Source organism: Rhododendron vialii, chromosome 2a (genome assembly GCF_030253575.1).
Source record: "Rhododendron vialii isolate Sample 1 chromosome 2a, ASM3025357v1".
NCBI lineage: Eukaryota > Viridiplantae > Streptophyta > Magnoliopsida > Ericales > Ericaceae > Rhododendron > Rhododendron vialii.
In genome coordinates this window covers 936,415-951,958 of record NC_080558.1, presented here as the reverse complement: position 1 = coordinate 951,958, position 15,544 = coordinate 936,415, and the positions used below count along the sequence as shown (strand labels likewise).

General features: G+C 39.3%; 3 protein-coding genes across 3 annotated transcripts; all 3 read left to right on the top strand.

Moving 5' to 3' along the window:
• The first annotated feature begins 439 nt into the window (after positions 1–439).
• Positions 440–3,166, top strand: LOC131317680 (protein SRC2-like). Its single transcript, XM_058347238.1, has 2 exons — positions 440–848; positions 2,421–3,166. Exons 1-2 carry the CDS (start codon positions 498–500, stop codon positions 2,943–2,945), a joined length of 876 nt encoding a protein of 291 aa, XP_058203221.1. The 5' UTR covers positions 440–497; the 3' UTR covers positions 2,946–3,166.
• Positions 3,167–6,556: 3,390 nt separating this feature from the next.
• Positions 6,557–9,981, top strand: LOC131317681 (protein SRC2-like). The gene is made up of 2 exons (XM_058347239.1): positions 6,557–7,070; positions 9,221–9,981. Exons 1-2 carry the CDS (start codon positions 6,720–6,722, stop codon positions 9,710–9,712), a joined length of 843 nt encoding a protein of 280 aa, XP_058203222.1. The 5' UTR covers positions 6,557–6,719; the 3' UTR covers positions 9,713–9,981.
• A 1,097-nt stretch (positions 9,982–11,078) lies between these two features.
• Positions 11,079–15,289, top strand: LOC131317679 (vesicle-associated membrane protein 724-like). The gene is made up of 5 exons (XM_058347237.1): positions 11,079–11,535; positions 12,023–12,167; positions 12,423–12,546; positions 13,221–13,283; positions 13,450–15,289. Exons 1-5 carry the CDS (start codon positions 11,346–11,348, stop codon positions 13,600–13,602), a joined length of 675 nt encoding a protein of 224 aa, XP_058203220.1. The 5' UTR covers positions 11,079–11,345; the 3' UTR covers positions 13,603–15,289.
• The last annotated feature ends 255 nt before the right edge of the window (positions 15,290–15,544 follow it).

Below are 15,544 nucleotides of genomic sequence, written 5' to 3'. Positions count from 1 at the left end.
TATGTACCAAATGGGACACGTTCTACCAATATATTGGTAACACATTACTTGGTTCTTACAATGTGGTATTGAAATGTGATCAACAAAGTAGTATTAGATCCCGTTCCGCTAACTAAGGTGATGTATTATGAGATAATAATATATTTTATAAAACAGAAAATGAGTTTGTAAATCTTAACGAAACAGAACCTAAAGTGTTTTTTTTTTTTTTTTGCACGTGGCAGATCCTAGTTCTAAGTTATCATAAGGAGGGAGTCACGGAGAGGAACGCGAGAATTGGACTTGCCACCTGGTGAAGAGACGCGCCTAAACGGGCCCAGCTCGATCACGTGTGCCATCCCTGATCACCTTCCTAGACATACCATGGATAACAGGTTGCTCAGATATTCGCTTCGCTTTCCCTCCTATTAATAGTAATTTCCTACATATCTCTCTCTCTCTCCCTCAAGAACTCTCTCTCTCTCTCCTAATTTCGTATCCCTCAACTCAGATTAAACATGGAGTACCGAAGTTTAGAGATCAACGTGATATCCGCAAAAGACCTCAAGAAAGTCAACCTAATCGGCAAGACGCACGCGTACGCCGTCGTTTCGATCTCCGGCGACCCGAGGGCGAGCCAGCAGCAGAGGACCGCCGTGGACAGGAGCGGAAACGCCAGCCCCACCTGGAACTTCCCCGTTAAGTTCGCCGTCAACGAGTCCGCCGCCCGAAGCAACCGCCTCGCCGTCACGTTCAGGATTCGGTGCGAGCGGAGCCTCGGTGATAAGGATATTGGCGAGGTGCACGTGTCGTTATCGGAGCTTATTGGGTCGGTCGAAGATGGGAAATCGCAATTCGTTACTTATCAGGTACGGTGTAGTAATCTCTCCCCTTTTGGTTAACGTCCTTAATATTGATAATCACTGAGCCGCCAGTAAGCTAATAAGGCTCCATCCTTGCTAAGATTTTTATTTTGTGAGAACTTATGTTTTTTTTTATAAAACATGTCATTTTCTCATAATATATCACTTTTAATTTAAAAATTAAATACTATTTATTTTCCTGACAACAACAAAACAAGTAACATATACTCCACTACACTTTTTACATTTGAATTTCAATATATATATTTTCATTCATTTCAATGCTTTTTTTCAACCTCAACTACTTTGTGATCTGTTTTTAGCATTTTCCTTGATATTGATATTTTTGTTTGTTAGGAGAATATTCTTGTTAGATTCACCTCAAAATAGTTGAACTAATCATGTGCCTGACAAATTTAAAAGGTAAAAAATTACTGTATTATTGAAAAAAGGTTAAGAAGTATACTTGTCAAAATATGCATCAATTTTCAAGTTATGTTAGTTACTCCATCCGTTTCATAATGAGAGTCACACACTCTCTCTCGCCATTTTCAAATCAAAAAATGAACTACTTTTGTGTATAATTTTTTGCACCGTATTAAAGATCTCGATTAATACTTTAATTTGGTATGAAAAAATTCAAAAAATTATACACTAAAGTAGTGGATTTTTTGATTTAAAAAATGACATGACTTTTCTTGATGCACTCTTGATATGAAACGGAGGGTGTATATATTTTTATTCTCCTCATCGAAACGATTAAGTGATCCCAAAGATTATGACGGAAAACTGAATACTAAAAGATGAGGAATCATAAAAGAGTCAATAATGTTGGATTGTCCTAACTACAATGGGTTGTTCACTGTGGGATTCATACAAAAATCTGCTAGTAAGAAAATATATTAGGTTGGTTTGCATAGAGTCATAGAGATGGTACCTTAGATTAGATTAGATCGGAGTATGAAATTTGTTTATGAGTTTAATTGAGTCCTGGACAATAAAATTGATTCCTAACTTAGTCGGTCGAGTGAGACCACTTACCAAGTTATCAAAAAGAAATGGTTTCGCCAACTTACCAAGTTATCAAAATTGATCATGATTCATGACTTTACTGGTTTGATCAACTCTAAACCGTACCATATTTTTTATTCAGGTTGTTTTGTGTAGAACCCATTCGATTTTTTTTCCTCAGAAAAAGAAATTTATTAATCTTTATAAATGAATATAAAGATTAAAAGGATTAAGGGCACACCAACAAAAACCACCCGAGACCGAAAGGAACACCAAAAACACCTATCGAAACTGCCCCCAGAAATGGATTTGCAACAACCAGACACCTATCTAGCCAAAAATTGCCCCCAGAACCCATGCGATTTATGTCCTACCTTGACTCAAAGAGATCCTTTTTGTTTTGTATCTAACATAGCACATGCCATTTTACATCCAAATCTTGTACGGAGGTACTGCCACAGCTGTTTCCTCAACTCATACGAATTATTTATATAGTGTACATTCTTGTTTTTTGGGTAGAAAATGTGTCTTTTTGTTTATGTTTTTGATTTTCTAAGGATATATCAGGTTCGAAAGCCATCGGGAAAGCCCAGAGGTGAGCTCAATTTCTCATACAAGTGGGGGGAGAAAATCGTCGGCGCGTCAACAATGGAAGTAAACCGGTCTCAGGAGCCAGTCACGGCTTATCCGGCTCAAGTTGGGTCCAGTTCCGCTTACCCGCCGCCTCCAATGGGTTACCCGTACAAGTCACCCGGCAGATCATATCCTTCTGCTTCGGCTGCAGGATACGGGTACCCTCCGCCGCCGGGTTACGGATACCCTCCACCTCAGCCGGGTTATGGATACCCGCCCGTCCAACAACCGCAACAACCACAGAGGAATAACAGGCTCGGAATGGGGACTGGGTTACTGGGTGGAGCATTGGGCGGGCTTTTGCTTGGTGATGTACTCTCGGGTGGCTTTGGTCATCATGGCGGTTGGGGCGGGGGTGGTTGCGGTGGTGGTGGTTGCGGTGGCGGCGGGGGTGGTTGCGGCGGCGGCGGCGGATGCGGTGGCGGTGGTTGCGGCGGTGGTGGTTGTGGTGGTGGGTAAAGAGTAGTTTGTTGATTTGCTAATTAAGCTATGGAATTTTCGATCAAAAAATGCACTCATGAGGTGGACCTCTACTGTACATAAATTTGGTCATTCTCATCCGTTTTAAACCATGTATGATGATCCTGAAATAGCCTCTATCTCTTTTTTCTTTTCCTAGTGTACATTAATACATTTGTTTGGTTGTCAATTTTGAAATATATTTTTGAGATAAAAAGGCATTATACGTTTGCGTGTCTGAGTAATATTTTAACAAATTTTTTGACTTTATGAATAGAAGTACGCTTTATACATTAAATTGTATAAATTTAATAAAAATTGCTAATTAAAAGGGAAAAACATGAATGATGAAATAGTCAAAAAAATTTAAGAGAATAATTCTGAGATGAGAACAAAACATTACACCTTTGTTTTTTTTTTAACAGTACGTTCCCTTCAGTTTACGGTCTCACAAAATTGCAGTGTACATTCCCATCCTCTTTTTTATAACCAAAATTTGAATATTTTAAATTTAGTTCTCCCTACCTTTCCAAAACCAAGTTTCCTCTGCCTGGGGGGGAGGCGCCGCCTCCTGCCCTCCTCCCGCGGGATCTCTCTTGCGGTCCAGCTCTAGTTGCGGTTTCTCCTTCCCTGTCTCCTCTCCTTCCTAGCCTCCCTCGGTTTCGCTGGTTTTTGGCCGTCGACCCACCGCCGGTTCACACACTTGGTGGAATCGGTTAGGCCTAACGGCGAGGTGTGGTCACGAGGTCTTGGGGGGTGTAGATCGCGTGGTCTCAAGCCAGCTCATTCCTGGGTGAGTTCGGTTCGGCCTAACGGCGTTGAAGGCCCGCGTTTTCGGCGTTAGAGTGTCACAGATTTGAGTCTTCCGATGATGGCGGGTTTCGTTCTACGATGGCCCTACTACTGGTGGTTTTCGTCGGCGGTGGAGTGACAGATCTGGTTTTTCCGGTGATGGTGGTTGTCATCGGGTTTCCGGCGACGTTGGCTATTTTGCGATGAAGTTCTGTTTTCTGGATCTGGTAGATTTGGTCTGTGCCCGTTTCGTGCGCCGGGGATTAGAGTCGGAGGTGGTTGTGTGAAGTGGTGGCTGGGGTTTTGGATTTGTTTTAATTTTTTTGCAGGTTTCTTATCATCTTTCAAAAACGATCGGAGAAGATGGCGATGTTTGATCAGTGATGGTTCCAATCCAGTGTTGGTGAGGTGGATGCGGCTCCTATGGCTGGGATCTCTTGTCGTCATTGTGTGCCGAAGTCCGGCCGGCGGCTGTTCGGAGTTCTCAATCGGGCGTGGGGCTGTCAGCTCGTCTTGTTGGATTGTTGCTGCTGCTGTTGAAGGTCGTGAGGCTGGGGTTTAGGTGGGTTTGTCTGATGTGGTGGTGGTTTGTTGTTCTGTGGCCTTGATTGCTTTGGTTCTCATTTTCGTAGGCCGGATCCAGCCGCCGGCCTCTACATCTGGGAGAGGTTCGGCTCGGCTTAACGGCGAGGCTATTTTCCGGTGTTTTGTACGGTGATGATGGCTGTAGTGGTTAGGGTTTCAGGACTGGTTTGGGTGGGCCGGCCCATGTTTGGGCCGGGTTTAGGTGTGCGGGCTTTTCATTGTTCATTTTGGGTATGGGTCGGGCTTTAGTAATATTATCATTGTGGACCCTGTAGACCCTCGGGTGTTTTGGGCTTTTGCTCTTGTGGTGTATTCAACTTTTTGTTGGATTCCCATCTCCTTTTCCCCATTTTTAATAAAATTTCATCTTTTGCCGATAAAAAAAAAAAAAAAAAGGACCGAATACTCATGATATTTTTTACCAAGTTGTACACAATATCGTAATCAAGATTAGTCTATACCAAACATTAGAATTAAGGTAACAACTAATAATTAATCTAAGTTATGCCTTCCAAATGTCAAGGTAGGGCCACCTAAATTAATTTCGCTTAGTTCGTTTTACGTATGTCTATTTTCTCTTTTAACATGTGAACCACCGCATTGTTCTCGACATCTATTCTTGTCGTTCAAAAAAAAAAAAGACGTATCACTTTTGAATAAACAATAAAACAATTTTTTGTATAATTTTTTAATTTATTCTCACCAAATTGAATATCTCAATTAATTTTTATGATAATGCAGAAAAAAAGCACAAAATTAATTACACACGTAGGAGTACTTTATTGTTTACCTTAAAAATTGCACCCTTTTTTTTTTTTGTGTTGTTAACTAACATTATGGGAGTACTATTAAATCAAAGGATCTAGATACCACGAGAAATTTTTGGGTGCCGGGTGGATACCACGTCACTCGGCTGATGTGGTGCCAAGCACCCATATTCAGGCCATTCAAAAATGCGTTGGATAGTGCAGATTGACATGCTCTCTCTCCTCTCATCCCATCACTCTCTCTCCTCTTTCTCTCTCCTTTTTCTACCTCCAAATTGGAGTCATCCAGAACCAAAATGTATGGCCCGAATAAGCAGAACGGGCACGTGATAGGCGCTGAAAAGTTTCTCAGATACCATTTACCCATTGAATTGTTCAAAGTTCAAACTCCTAGATACCATCATATTCCTCCTCACATGGCCAATTATTGAGTCCTTCGGGAATACGTATTGTTATGTGGTACTCTCTGCAAATAAAAAATCTTCACCACACATTATGAGTCGCTCTTTGTCTCTTATCTTAACTATTTAACGAAACTGAATGATTCTATACCACATAACTTTTCGCTTAGTATATCTTTGAAAATACCAAGTAGGCAACGCTACACGATACTCTTGGAGCGCTGAATAATAAATCTCGGCTCCACAGAATTCCTTCACCGCTTTAATACTCCACGGGACCACGCCTCTCCTTAACCACGCCATTAACCAAGCCGCCATGGTATTAAGGATGTGTTTGGGGGTAAATGTGGTAGTCATTGTCTTATGATTGTTTTCTTGAATTTCATTAAATTCATATCACGTTAATTCTTCTTATCAAACAGAATCTAAAAGATAGAAATCTATGACTAAAAGCCCCAAAAATATTTACCATAGACCCAAAAAAAAGAGGGACAATTTTTCATTGATTTTGGTACCTTATATGATTTTTTCCCGACTTTAGTTCATCTCCTTACTCGTCAAAACGATACTCTCTTCGTCCCAATTTATTTGTCTACTCTCACTATTCCGAACCTCTCAAAAAATTATTTTTATTTATGTATTTATGATATTATTTTCATGCAATGTAGAACTTATTTTGATAGATCACAATAAGCTCCATTATATAAAACTTTATATTCATTATGTTCTAAAATGTTTACCTGGTTTGTAAAATAAGAATTTGAAAATAATACATTTTTTAAACAAAGGATTCAAATGTTTTTCGTACATTAAAAGAGCTCGTTGATCTCAAGTAATTTGTCAAAAAATAATTAATACTTTTAAGTTATCGTTTTGCAGATAAAAAAATATTTTGGAATAGAGGTAGTATAAAATAATATACTCCTATATTGTACAAGAACAAATCAAAAAAATTAAACAAACAAATTGAAATGCCGTGATTGTAAAAAATTTAGTTAAAAGTACTCATAAAATCAGTGAACGTCAGCAACAATAATACCCTCCGTCCTTAAAATTAAAGTGAGGCCAAACAGGCCTACAAACTTAAACCGTTGACTTCAATTCTCAAACCCTCGACGGGTAGGAGTACTAGTATAGATTATTATCACTTCGGTTTCCCTCCTCCTAATTTCTCTCTCTCTCTCTCTCTCTCTCTCTCTCAATTTGGTCTCCGGTGCATTCAGATCAAGATGGAGCACCGAAGTTTAGAAATCAACGTGATATCCGCAAAAGACCTCAAGAAAGTCAACCTGTTCAGCAAGATGCAGGCCTACGCCGTCGTTTCGATCTCCGGCGAGCCGAGGGCGAATCAGCAGCAGAGGACCGCCGTGGACAGGAGCGGAAACGCCAGCCCCGCCTGGAACTTCCCCGTGAAGTTCACCGTCGACGAGTCCGCCGCCCGGAGCAACCGCCTCGGCGTCACGTTCAGGATACGGTGCCAGCGGACCCTCGGTGATAAGGACATCGGTGAGGTGCACGTGCCGCTGTCGGAACTTATTGGGTCGATCGAGGATGGGAAATTGCAATTCCTTACTTATCAGGTACTCACAATTTGTTAGTTACCATCCGGCTAGACTACCGATGTTCTTCTTCTATTGTATCGGTGAGATACTGAGTTATCGGTATTAATGTTATTTACTCACATGTATAATTTATGGAAAATTTATAAAAATGATCTTCCTAGTTTCACTCAAGTTTTTTTTCGTCCTCAAGTATCAATTGCAATTCTTTTGACCATCAAGTTTGATTTTCGTACCAATTTTATACAAAAACCAAATTTAAAGATCAAAAAGTTGTAATTAATACTTGAAGGACGAAAATGAGTCTAGAACGAATATGAGACTTAGATGAAACTAGGAGGACCATTTATATAAATTTCCTATAATATATTCATATACTCCTATTAAAAAAAATTAAAAATAGTTTGGTATCGCCCGGTATTAACCGGTATCGTTCAGTATTGGAAAAAAAATAAATTTATACATAGTCAAGTACTGTCTGTTATTGACAGGGTCCAATTAGTACACTGACCGATATTTGAACCAGAAAAAATTAAAAGTGTCAGATAGAGAATTTGATCAATACCAACCCGTATGATACAGGATTCAAAACATCGTGAAAAGTTGTTACCCCAGTAATAATTTTTACAAAAAGTACAATATAGACATAGTTTGAAAGACCTATGTAATTCTAATGGATAAATTTTAAAAAATGATGTAAAATATGGGAAGTTCGAAAAAAACACGAATTTTCAAAAAAGACCAGGGATGAGGATTGATATTTAGAAGTCTTATTAATTTGGTTGGTTTGCAAGAAGGGGTTGATGTGAATCATACGATAGTCAAAGTCTGAAATTTAGGAGTCTGAAATTTTGGAGTGATCATTCAGGATTAGTCTCTATCGTGTAAGTTGGTTCATGGTATCTTCCATTAGAGATATGAAAATTCTCCCATTTTAGTTGGTCCCACCCACTATTGGACAGTAAAATTGAGTCCTTTGTCAGTCGAGTAAGACAAATACCGAGTTATAAAAAGGAGAGAAATTTATGCACGGCTCCGTACAATCTTATTCGTCTATTTCGACAATTAATGGTTGAGATACGTTTTTAAACTATTACTAGTAATAAATATTTCTTACCGTTGGTAGCTTATCTTTAATTTGGATCGTCCAAAACACTTTTGAATGGTTGAAATTGGCCCCCATAAATTTTATTTACGGGAGACTCCATTAAAAAAAAAAATCTCTATCACAAGAAACTGGTACCTTAGAATTATCGCCAATAAAATACGCCCCAACCCCTGATTACTCTGATGTTAGTACTAGATTTCCTTGGTTTTCTTTACTGGAAAATGTTAACTTTAATTTGTCAAAGCTAGCTTAGAGGTCTAAACTTATTAGGCCTATTAAACGTAGTGATTTTAGTTTTGGAAGTCCCTACTAGAGATGATAATCTCATAAAATTTGGCCAAATATGCCCAAGCTAATCTGGACATCCGGTTATCAAAAAAAAAACTTGGCCAAATGCGTTACAAGATGAGATATATGACGATGTTAAACATAACTAGTAATAATAGTACAAAAGTGTGATGAATATTTTTTTTTTGATAATTCAGGTATCCAGACTAGTTTTCGTGCAATTCAACTCAGCTGAAAATATAATGAATAGTTGATGTACTTTTCTCCAACTTGTTTTTTCGGCTTACCTTTGAATTTTTTGGGTTTGTTTTTTAGCAACTATAATCCTTAGCATATTCTTGATTTAAATTGTTTGTGTAGAACATCTGATTTATGTACAACCTTGACCCTAACTCATAAGTCATGAAAATAGTTTTATTCATTATTTCGGTTTTGTTTTTGGTAAACTATTAAAACAGTTAGTGCATGAGCTAGAGAAGGAAGATCCTTTTTATTTCTCAAATTCTTGTAATGGTATGATTCTTATGTGGGACTTCTTGGGGGTTTTTGGAAATAAATGGGAAAACAAAAGTCTTGACACAAATCTGTACACACATTTGTGTCTACAGCCATCCGGTTTACGTGCATCATGTGAGGTCTACGTGCATCAATAAGCTTTGTGCATATTTGTGACCGTATTACCATCGAACAATATGTGTTCTCATGTAAACGTTAGGGCCAATCCCATTTGCTGAATCATTTTTTATGTTTTTGAATTTTTCGCAAATTTTATCAGGTTCGAAAGCCATCGGGCAGGCCGAAAGGTGAGCTCAACTTCTCATACAAGTGGGGGGAGAAGATCGTCGGTGCCGCACCGCCAGCTATGGAAGTTAACAAGGCTCAGGAGCCTGTCACGGCTTACCCAGCTCAAGTTGGGTCCAGTTCAGCTTACCCGCCACCTCCAACGGGCTACGCGTATCAACCACCTGCCGGGTATCCTTCTGCTTCGGCTGCAGGATACGGGTACCCACCGCCACCTCAGTATGGTGCTTACCCGCAACAGCCTCCGCCACCAGGTTACGGTTACCCACCTCCTCAACCAGGTTACGGATACCCGCCTGTCCAACAACCACAACAACCGCCGAAGAAGAACAAGATGGGGTTAGGATTGGGGGCTGGGTTATTGGGTGGAGCATTGGGCGGGCTTTTGATTGGTGAGGTAATCTCAGATGGTTTTGGCGGCGGTTGCGGTGGCGGCGGTTGCGGAGGTGGTTGTGGCGGCGGTTGAGTTTGTTGGTTTGGTTTGTGCTTGGATTTCCAATTTGGGTGGATTCCAGTCATTTATGATGTGGTTAATGCTCTTAAGATCATGCTGTTAAATGATTGTTGTCTTTCTCTTTTTTTTTGTGAAAAAAAACCTTGTAATGTCTACGTTGTTGGCACCGCGGCCAAGCACCTCCGCTTGGCAGCATCTCCCAACCCTGTTATTGTATACGCTGTAGGCCTTTATGCATACTCGTACCACTAAATCTTCTAAATATATTTCCTTTCATTTCATTTTGTTTGTCTATCGTTTCATTTTGTTTGTCTATTTTTTAACTGTTGTGTTTTTAATTAGATTAGTTGATATAAGGTTTTTTTGTGAACAATCGTTCGTTTAAAGCTTTTGGTTGGTGAACAAAGCGAGCAAATTCACAAATTGATAGGTGAAATTAAAAAAACAGCGAGTCGTTTACGAACATGCATGAATTCTTTTGATTGGTGAAAAGAAAAGTTTGGAATTATGATCGGGGATGGTGCAGGGCCGAAGGTGTTGTGCATGATGTTGTCCCCGAAGCATTTCATTCGGACTGCTCGTCTCAGTAATCAATAATAGGGAGGAGTTGTTTTAATATTCGAACCGTCCAAAACACTTTTGGACGGTTGAAATTAATCACAACACCGTGCAAAGCACCTTCGGCCTAGCACCATCCCGAAAGTTTATTGTTTTTCGATAAAAAAAAACATAGTCAAAAGCGCTTAAAAAAATGAAAAACGTGTAATCACCAAATTCTCAAAAATACTAAAAGCTTACCCCGACATCGGCCAAGATCTTTCACGTCATTATTATATCTGAATTGTCGCACAACACAATATTTGGATAGCATTCAGGTGGTATCTGAGATCAATGTAGGGATTGTAAATGAGCCAAACGAGCCAAGCACGTAGTTGATTATGATTGGTTTGAAATCTTGACAAGATTCAAAAATTTGTTCGAGCCAATCTTAAACGAGCTTTAATCAAGCCGATCTTGAGTAGTTTAAAATTTTTTATACATCAAAAGCCGAACGAACCAAGTATAGAAGTGCCTTATTCTAGCTTGGCTGGAATTGAAGAAATTCCAAAAAAAAAAAAAGTCAAATTTTAATCACAAAACACAACCTTTGCCGCGTCAAAGATACGTAAATAAAAAATAAAAAAAAAGTAAAAAATATCGAGAAGTTTATTTTTTCCAAGTCCTGAGTTTTCACGCGGACAAGTCAACACGGCGCCGTTTCATCTCCCGGCTTGATCCGTTCCTAGCTCATAGCTGTCCAATTCGTAGAAGAACAGAAAATAAAGAAGCTAACTTGGCTGCTAAGTAAATACCAAACAGAGCATTATATCAAGAGCAATGCTACGTATATAATGACGAACAGAGCAATCTATTGAACGACATCGAGACCTATCGATTGAACGAAATTTTCTTCGCCGTTCAGAAAAAACCCAAGAGCTATTGATTTTAGATTCTGGCGTCTTGGAAACTTATATTAGTGTGCTTGTCACGAATTCAGTTTCGGAATTTTAAATCGAATTTTTTTTTTTTTTTTTGTGAAGGTTGATTCTCATTTCAAGAATCATTTTTTCGTAAAATCTTGAAAGTTGTAAGAAACACCCGCAATATGGGACAAGAGTCGTTTGTCTACAGCTCCGTGGCTCGGGGAACAACGGTGGTGGCCGAGTACGCTGCCGTGACTGGGAACTTTCCGGCGGTGGCGACTCAGTGTTTACACAGAATACCATCGGCGAACAACAAGTTCAGCTACAACTGCGAACGCCACGCCTTCAACTTCCTCGTCGAGGACGGCTACGGTAGATTTTCGATCTCCATGTTTCCTGCCCCACCATTCATGTTAGCGAAATGTCAGGCATGCTTTCGTGCAATACCAATGTAACATTGTGGAAAATCTGTGTTTGAGAAGGTGTGCTTCCGAGTAGTACGTTTTTACATATGCATGGGTCTCTGTTAGAGCTTGTTCCACATTGGTTAATTATAACGTCCAAAAACTAATGTATGAGTTTTGGCGGCCTCTCCACTCGTTGTCGATCAGTTTTGAGCTGGATGCTTTAACAGACTCAAGAGACACAATGGGTGCGTACCTCATACGCATCTGAATCATATAACGTTGGTACGTGTAGTTATAACTATGTCCTCAGACTAGTACTATTACTGCAGTCTGCGCAGGATTGAAAGGACAATTTCACTAGTATGGCAGCTAGGTTAGCACAAAATTAGAGTTAATGTGAAAATTTTGGTCTCAAACTCATTTTAACGTGTTTCTTGTTTCGGATTTTGCAGCTTATTGTGCTGTTGCCAAAGAATCTGTTGAGAATCAGCTTTCGTTCGCTTTTCTGGAAAATCTGAAAGGAGACTTCGAGAAGATATATGGCGGTGGTACTGAAGCGGACACGGCTGTTGCCAAAAGTCTCGACAAGGAGTTTGGGTATGTTTAAGCAATCTTGTTTGAATAACGTAAATGGCTTCTATGCAGTCTAGGACCCTAGGTTTGAACCACATAATAGAGTAGTCCTTGTAATCTCGGTCATTCAAAAGTGATTTTAAAAGTTAGATACGGTACAAGACTCTTAAAACGGTATGAGTGCGCAACAAACTTGAACCATTAATTGTTGAGATGCATGTGCAATCGAGATGAATGGAATGAATCTTATAAGACATTGTCCTAATTTGAAATCTGCAGCCCCATTATGAAAGAGCATATGCAGTATGCAGTTGACCATGCCGATGAGATCATTGGAAAACTAGCGAAAGTGAAGGCCCAAGTCTCTCAAGTTAAAAGTGCTATGCTCGACAACATTGTCAAGGTACGTCAACATGTGTAATGTGTTTGAGAAATCGGCCAAACCACAGTACGCAACGCGCGAAGAACAATCGAGTAAATAACGCAACCCAGAAAAAGGCATAGAGATTTTTGCGTGATTCTCCATCTTTCTACGTAGTTGAATACATTCACCAGTCACACCAATATCCACTATGTATCCAATGAAGAAAGAGTACATCCGCTGTTGGCAGACCGTATTAGGCCTCAGAAACCCAATGAAAAACATGAGTTGGCATTGTTTCCTCTTACATTTTCATGCTTGATCTGTCGGGATCTTTTCTTGTTCTTAAGTAATCTTTTTGTCGTTGGAATGCAGAATTAGTTGGATAATCTGCCTTACTTGGTTCTCAGAAAGACTAGACTGAAATCAGTAACCGAAGAATCTCTCTCTCATTTGAATACTTGAGAGTCTGGAAATAATTGTATGAACTGAAAGTTCCGTAATAATGTGCAGTGAAATCACAAGCTAGTTAAGTACAGATTTCGCGAAGATGAATGCACAAGTTTCTACAGAAAGAGCACAAACAAAATAGGCTATTCTAACTGAAAGTTGTGTCTCTTTTACATTCTTATGTTTTCCCTCTGTTGAAATATTTCACAATCTTTCAAGTTTTATCACATCCGTTATAACTTATGTTACTCGTGTATACTTTTCAGGTTACAGACCGGGGAGAAAGCCTTGCAATTTTGGATGGCAAGGCTCAAGATCTATGTGATTCGGTAAGTAGATACATTTCTACCTTCCAAGAATAATCTTCGGCCTTTCTTTCTATTTTCTGCATAGTTTTGCCTCATTAGCTGAGGCATAAGTTGCGACAAACAACTATATAAGGTGCAAAAAAAAACACCACGGATGATTAACTATACTCTATCTGACAAATCTCAGGCCCAACAATACAAGAAAACGGCGACGCAGATCAAGCGGAAGATGTGGTATAAAAACATGAAAACAAAGTTGGTTGTGATCGGGATTCTGTTACTTTTGGCCTTGATAATCTGGCTTTCTGTTTGCCGTGGTTTCAATTGCGCCAAGCAGTAGCGAATTCAGTAGAGTTTTGGATTCATCATATTCTTTCCCCTGACAGAATGGAATGACAAAAAAATATGATTCATGTAATTGTTTGTGCTATAACTACATGGTCTGGTAGAATTATATTATAGATCTTGTTTCTTCGAAGCCTGTATTCCTTGTCTTCTTTGACTTACTTCCTGTTGGTTTTATCTACCCATATGCTTACTTTCCGACGCTATCGACTCTATTACGTACGGCCAATCAATATAGACTTTGGAATGATTTTAATTGGGCCCCACTAGTAGATGGTGAGAAACAAGAATGGTCCTTTGAAATAGTAGAATTGCGCGTAAGCCATCCCAGATACATGAATATTATGAAGGGAAAATGAATAATCCTCAAACGAATTTTCATAACAATACCCACCCCCAGTTTGGTCTAAATTTAAACCAAAAAAGATTGATACGAACAGGATAATCATGTGAACAAAACATTTGGGAAAGAAAAAGCAGATGGGCACTAAAAGCAAGTTCACTTGAGAGCTATTTAAACTGCCAAAGCCCAAAGTTCACAAAATATATTGCCAAATGGTACTCCAGTACCGGTAATCTAAGTTGCTGTCAAAATTCAGAAATGACAAATCTAAGATTCAGCAACTGTAGTAAAGGTATTTACCATTTAATACCAACAGGTGAACTTGCTCTAATATTCCAAACTTATATCGCCCACTTTTCACCCACATATTTGATCCATTTTGATCTTCACAGCGCATATTGCCAGACAAATCATGTACCAACAAATATCTGAACCCAAGAGAAAAACTAGCGCGCTACATACAGTGCATGTAAGACTTCCCACAGAAGGATTGACCACGCTGATCAATGCAGTTCAAAGGAAATTATATGCAGCTATTGATCAATGCAGATCTAAGTAGATTATATATATGCAGCCATGACTGCTTCCCGAAAACCACCCGGCCAGATTCTGCCAAAGCAAAGGGGGTTCTTCAATAATCCCTTAACGTACAGCCTGCTAGAATAATCTCACCAGGCAGAGATAAAATCACAGAGATCTTTTACTGTGTTACCAAACAATACATATTAATCTTACAAAGTGACACCCTCGAACACACCAAGTCATCAGCTACAATTACAGTAGTACTTAGAAGGGATTAATAGTACTGTCCTAGACTTCTACTATCTTCGTCCAACCAGAAGTGTCGATCAGAAAAACAGGATTCAGTTCCTTTGCCTGAAAACAAGGAAGTTAACAAAGGCAAAGAATCAACATAACGGCCACATTGATAGATCCGTGTGTATTTGCACATAAATGCAATTGCAAGTAATGAAACTCCAAAAGCACAAGTAGCATGGCTCCCAAAAAAGTTCAACATTTCCTGTTATGACACGCTACAATGCTCAGAAAAATCCTACACGATTACCAGATGGTTTTTGTATTGAGGGGGCTTGAAACCTTGTGCTTACTTTCCTCGAGTGTTTTGAGTAAGTCGCTCCCATTTTCAAAACCTATCTCACATAGATCTTTCAAAATGTATAAAGTATCTGTGCAGGACACCCAACACTCGCAAGAGTATGGGATTCGTGCTGAACGTATTTAGTTGGACAATAATTTAGCAAGATATTGCTAACTCAAATTTCTCAAGAGAATAGAGCTCCTATAATATGGATGAAGTGGTCTTAAGAGAACTAGTAAACAGCATAAAACTAATAAATAGGAATTGCATATTTAGGATTTTCAATATTTACAACTAGAATCCACAACCTTGAAGGTCAGTGCAGAACAATAGCTGGTGCAGAGGGGGAAATTTACAACTAGAACCCACAACCTTGAAGGTCAGTAGACTCTGTTTTTTACCGACAAACCAGGGGTCGCCACCTAATAACAACTGAGAGAAAATCTTGAAATGGAAATTAAGTAGCTATGATAAAAGCCTCCGATACGTGAAATG

Bases quoted from the DNA above. Each gene is read 5' to 3' on its own strand.
- LOC131317681 (XM_058347239.1), top strand. From the start codon at position 6,720: ATGGAGCACCGAAGTTTAGAAATCAACGTGATATCCGCAAAAGACCTC. The intron at 7,071-9,220 runs GTACTCACAATT...AAATTTTATCAG, and splicing joins TGCAATTCCTTACTTATCAG to GTTCGAAAGCCATCGGGCAG.
- LOC131317680 (XM_058347238.1), top strand. From the start codon at position 498: ATGGAGTACCGAAGTTTAGAGATCAACGTGATATCCGCAAAAGACCTC. The intron at 849-2,420 runs GTACGGTGTAGT...AGGATATATCAG, and splicing joins CGCAATTCGTTACTTATCAG to GTTCGAAAGCCATCGGGAAA.
- LOC131317679 (XM_058347237.1), top strand. From the start codon at position 11,346: ATGGGACAAGAGTCGTTTGTCTACAGCTCCGTGGCTCGGGGAACAACG. The intron at 12,168-12,422 runs GTATGTTTAAGC...TGAAATCTGCAG, and splicing joins AGTCTCGACAAGGAGTTTGG to CCCCATTATGAAAGAGCATA. The intron at 12,547-13,220 runs GTACGTCAACAT...TATACTTTTCAG, and splicing joins TGCTCGACAACATTGTCAAG to GTTACAGACCGGGGAGAAAG.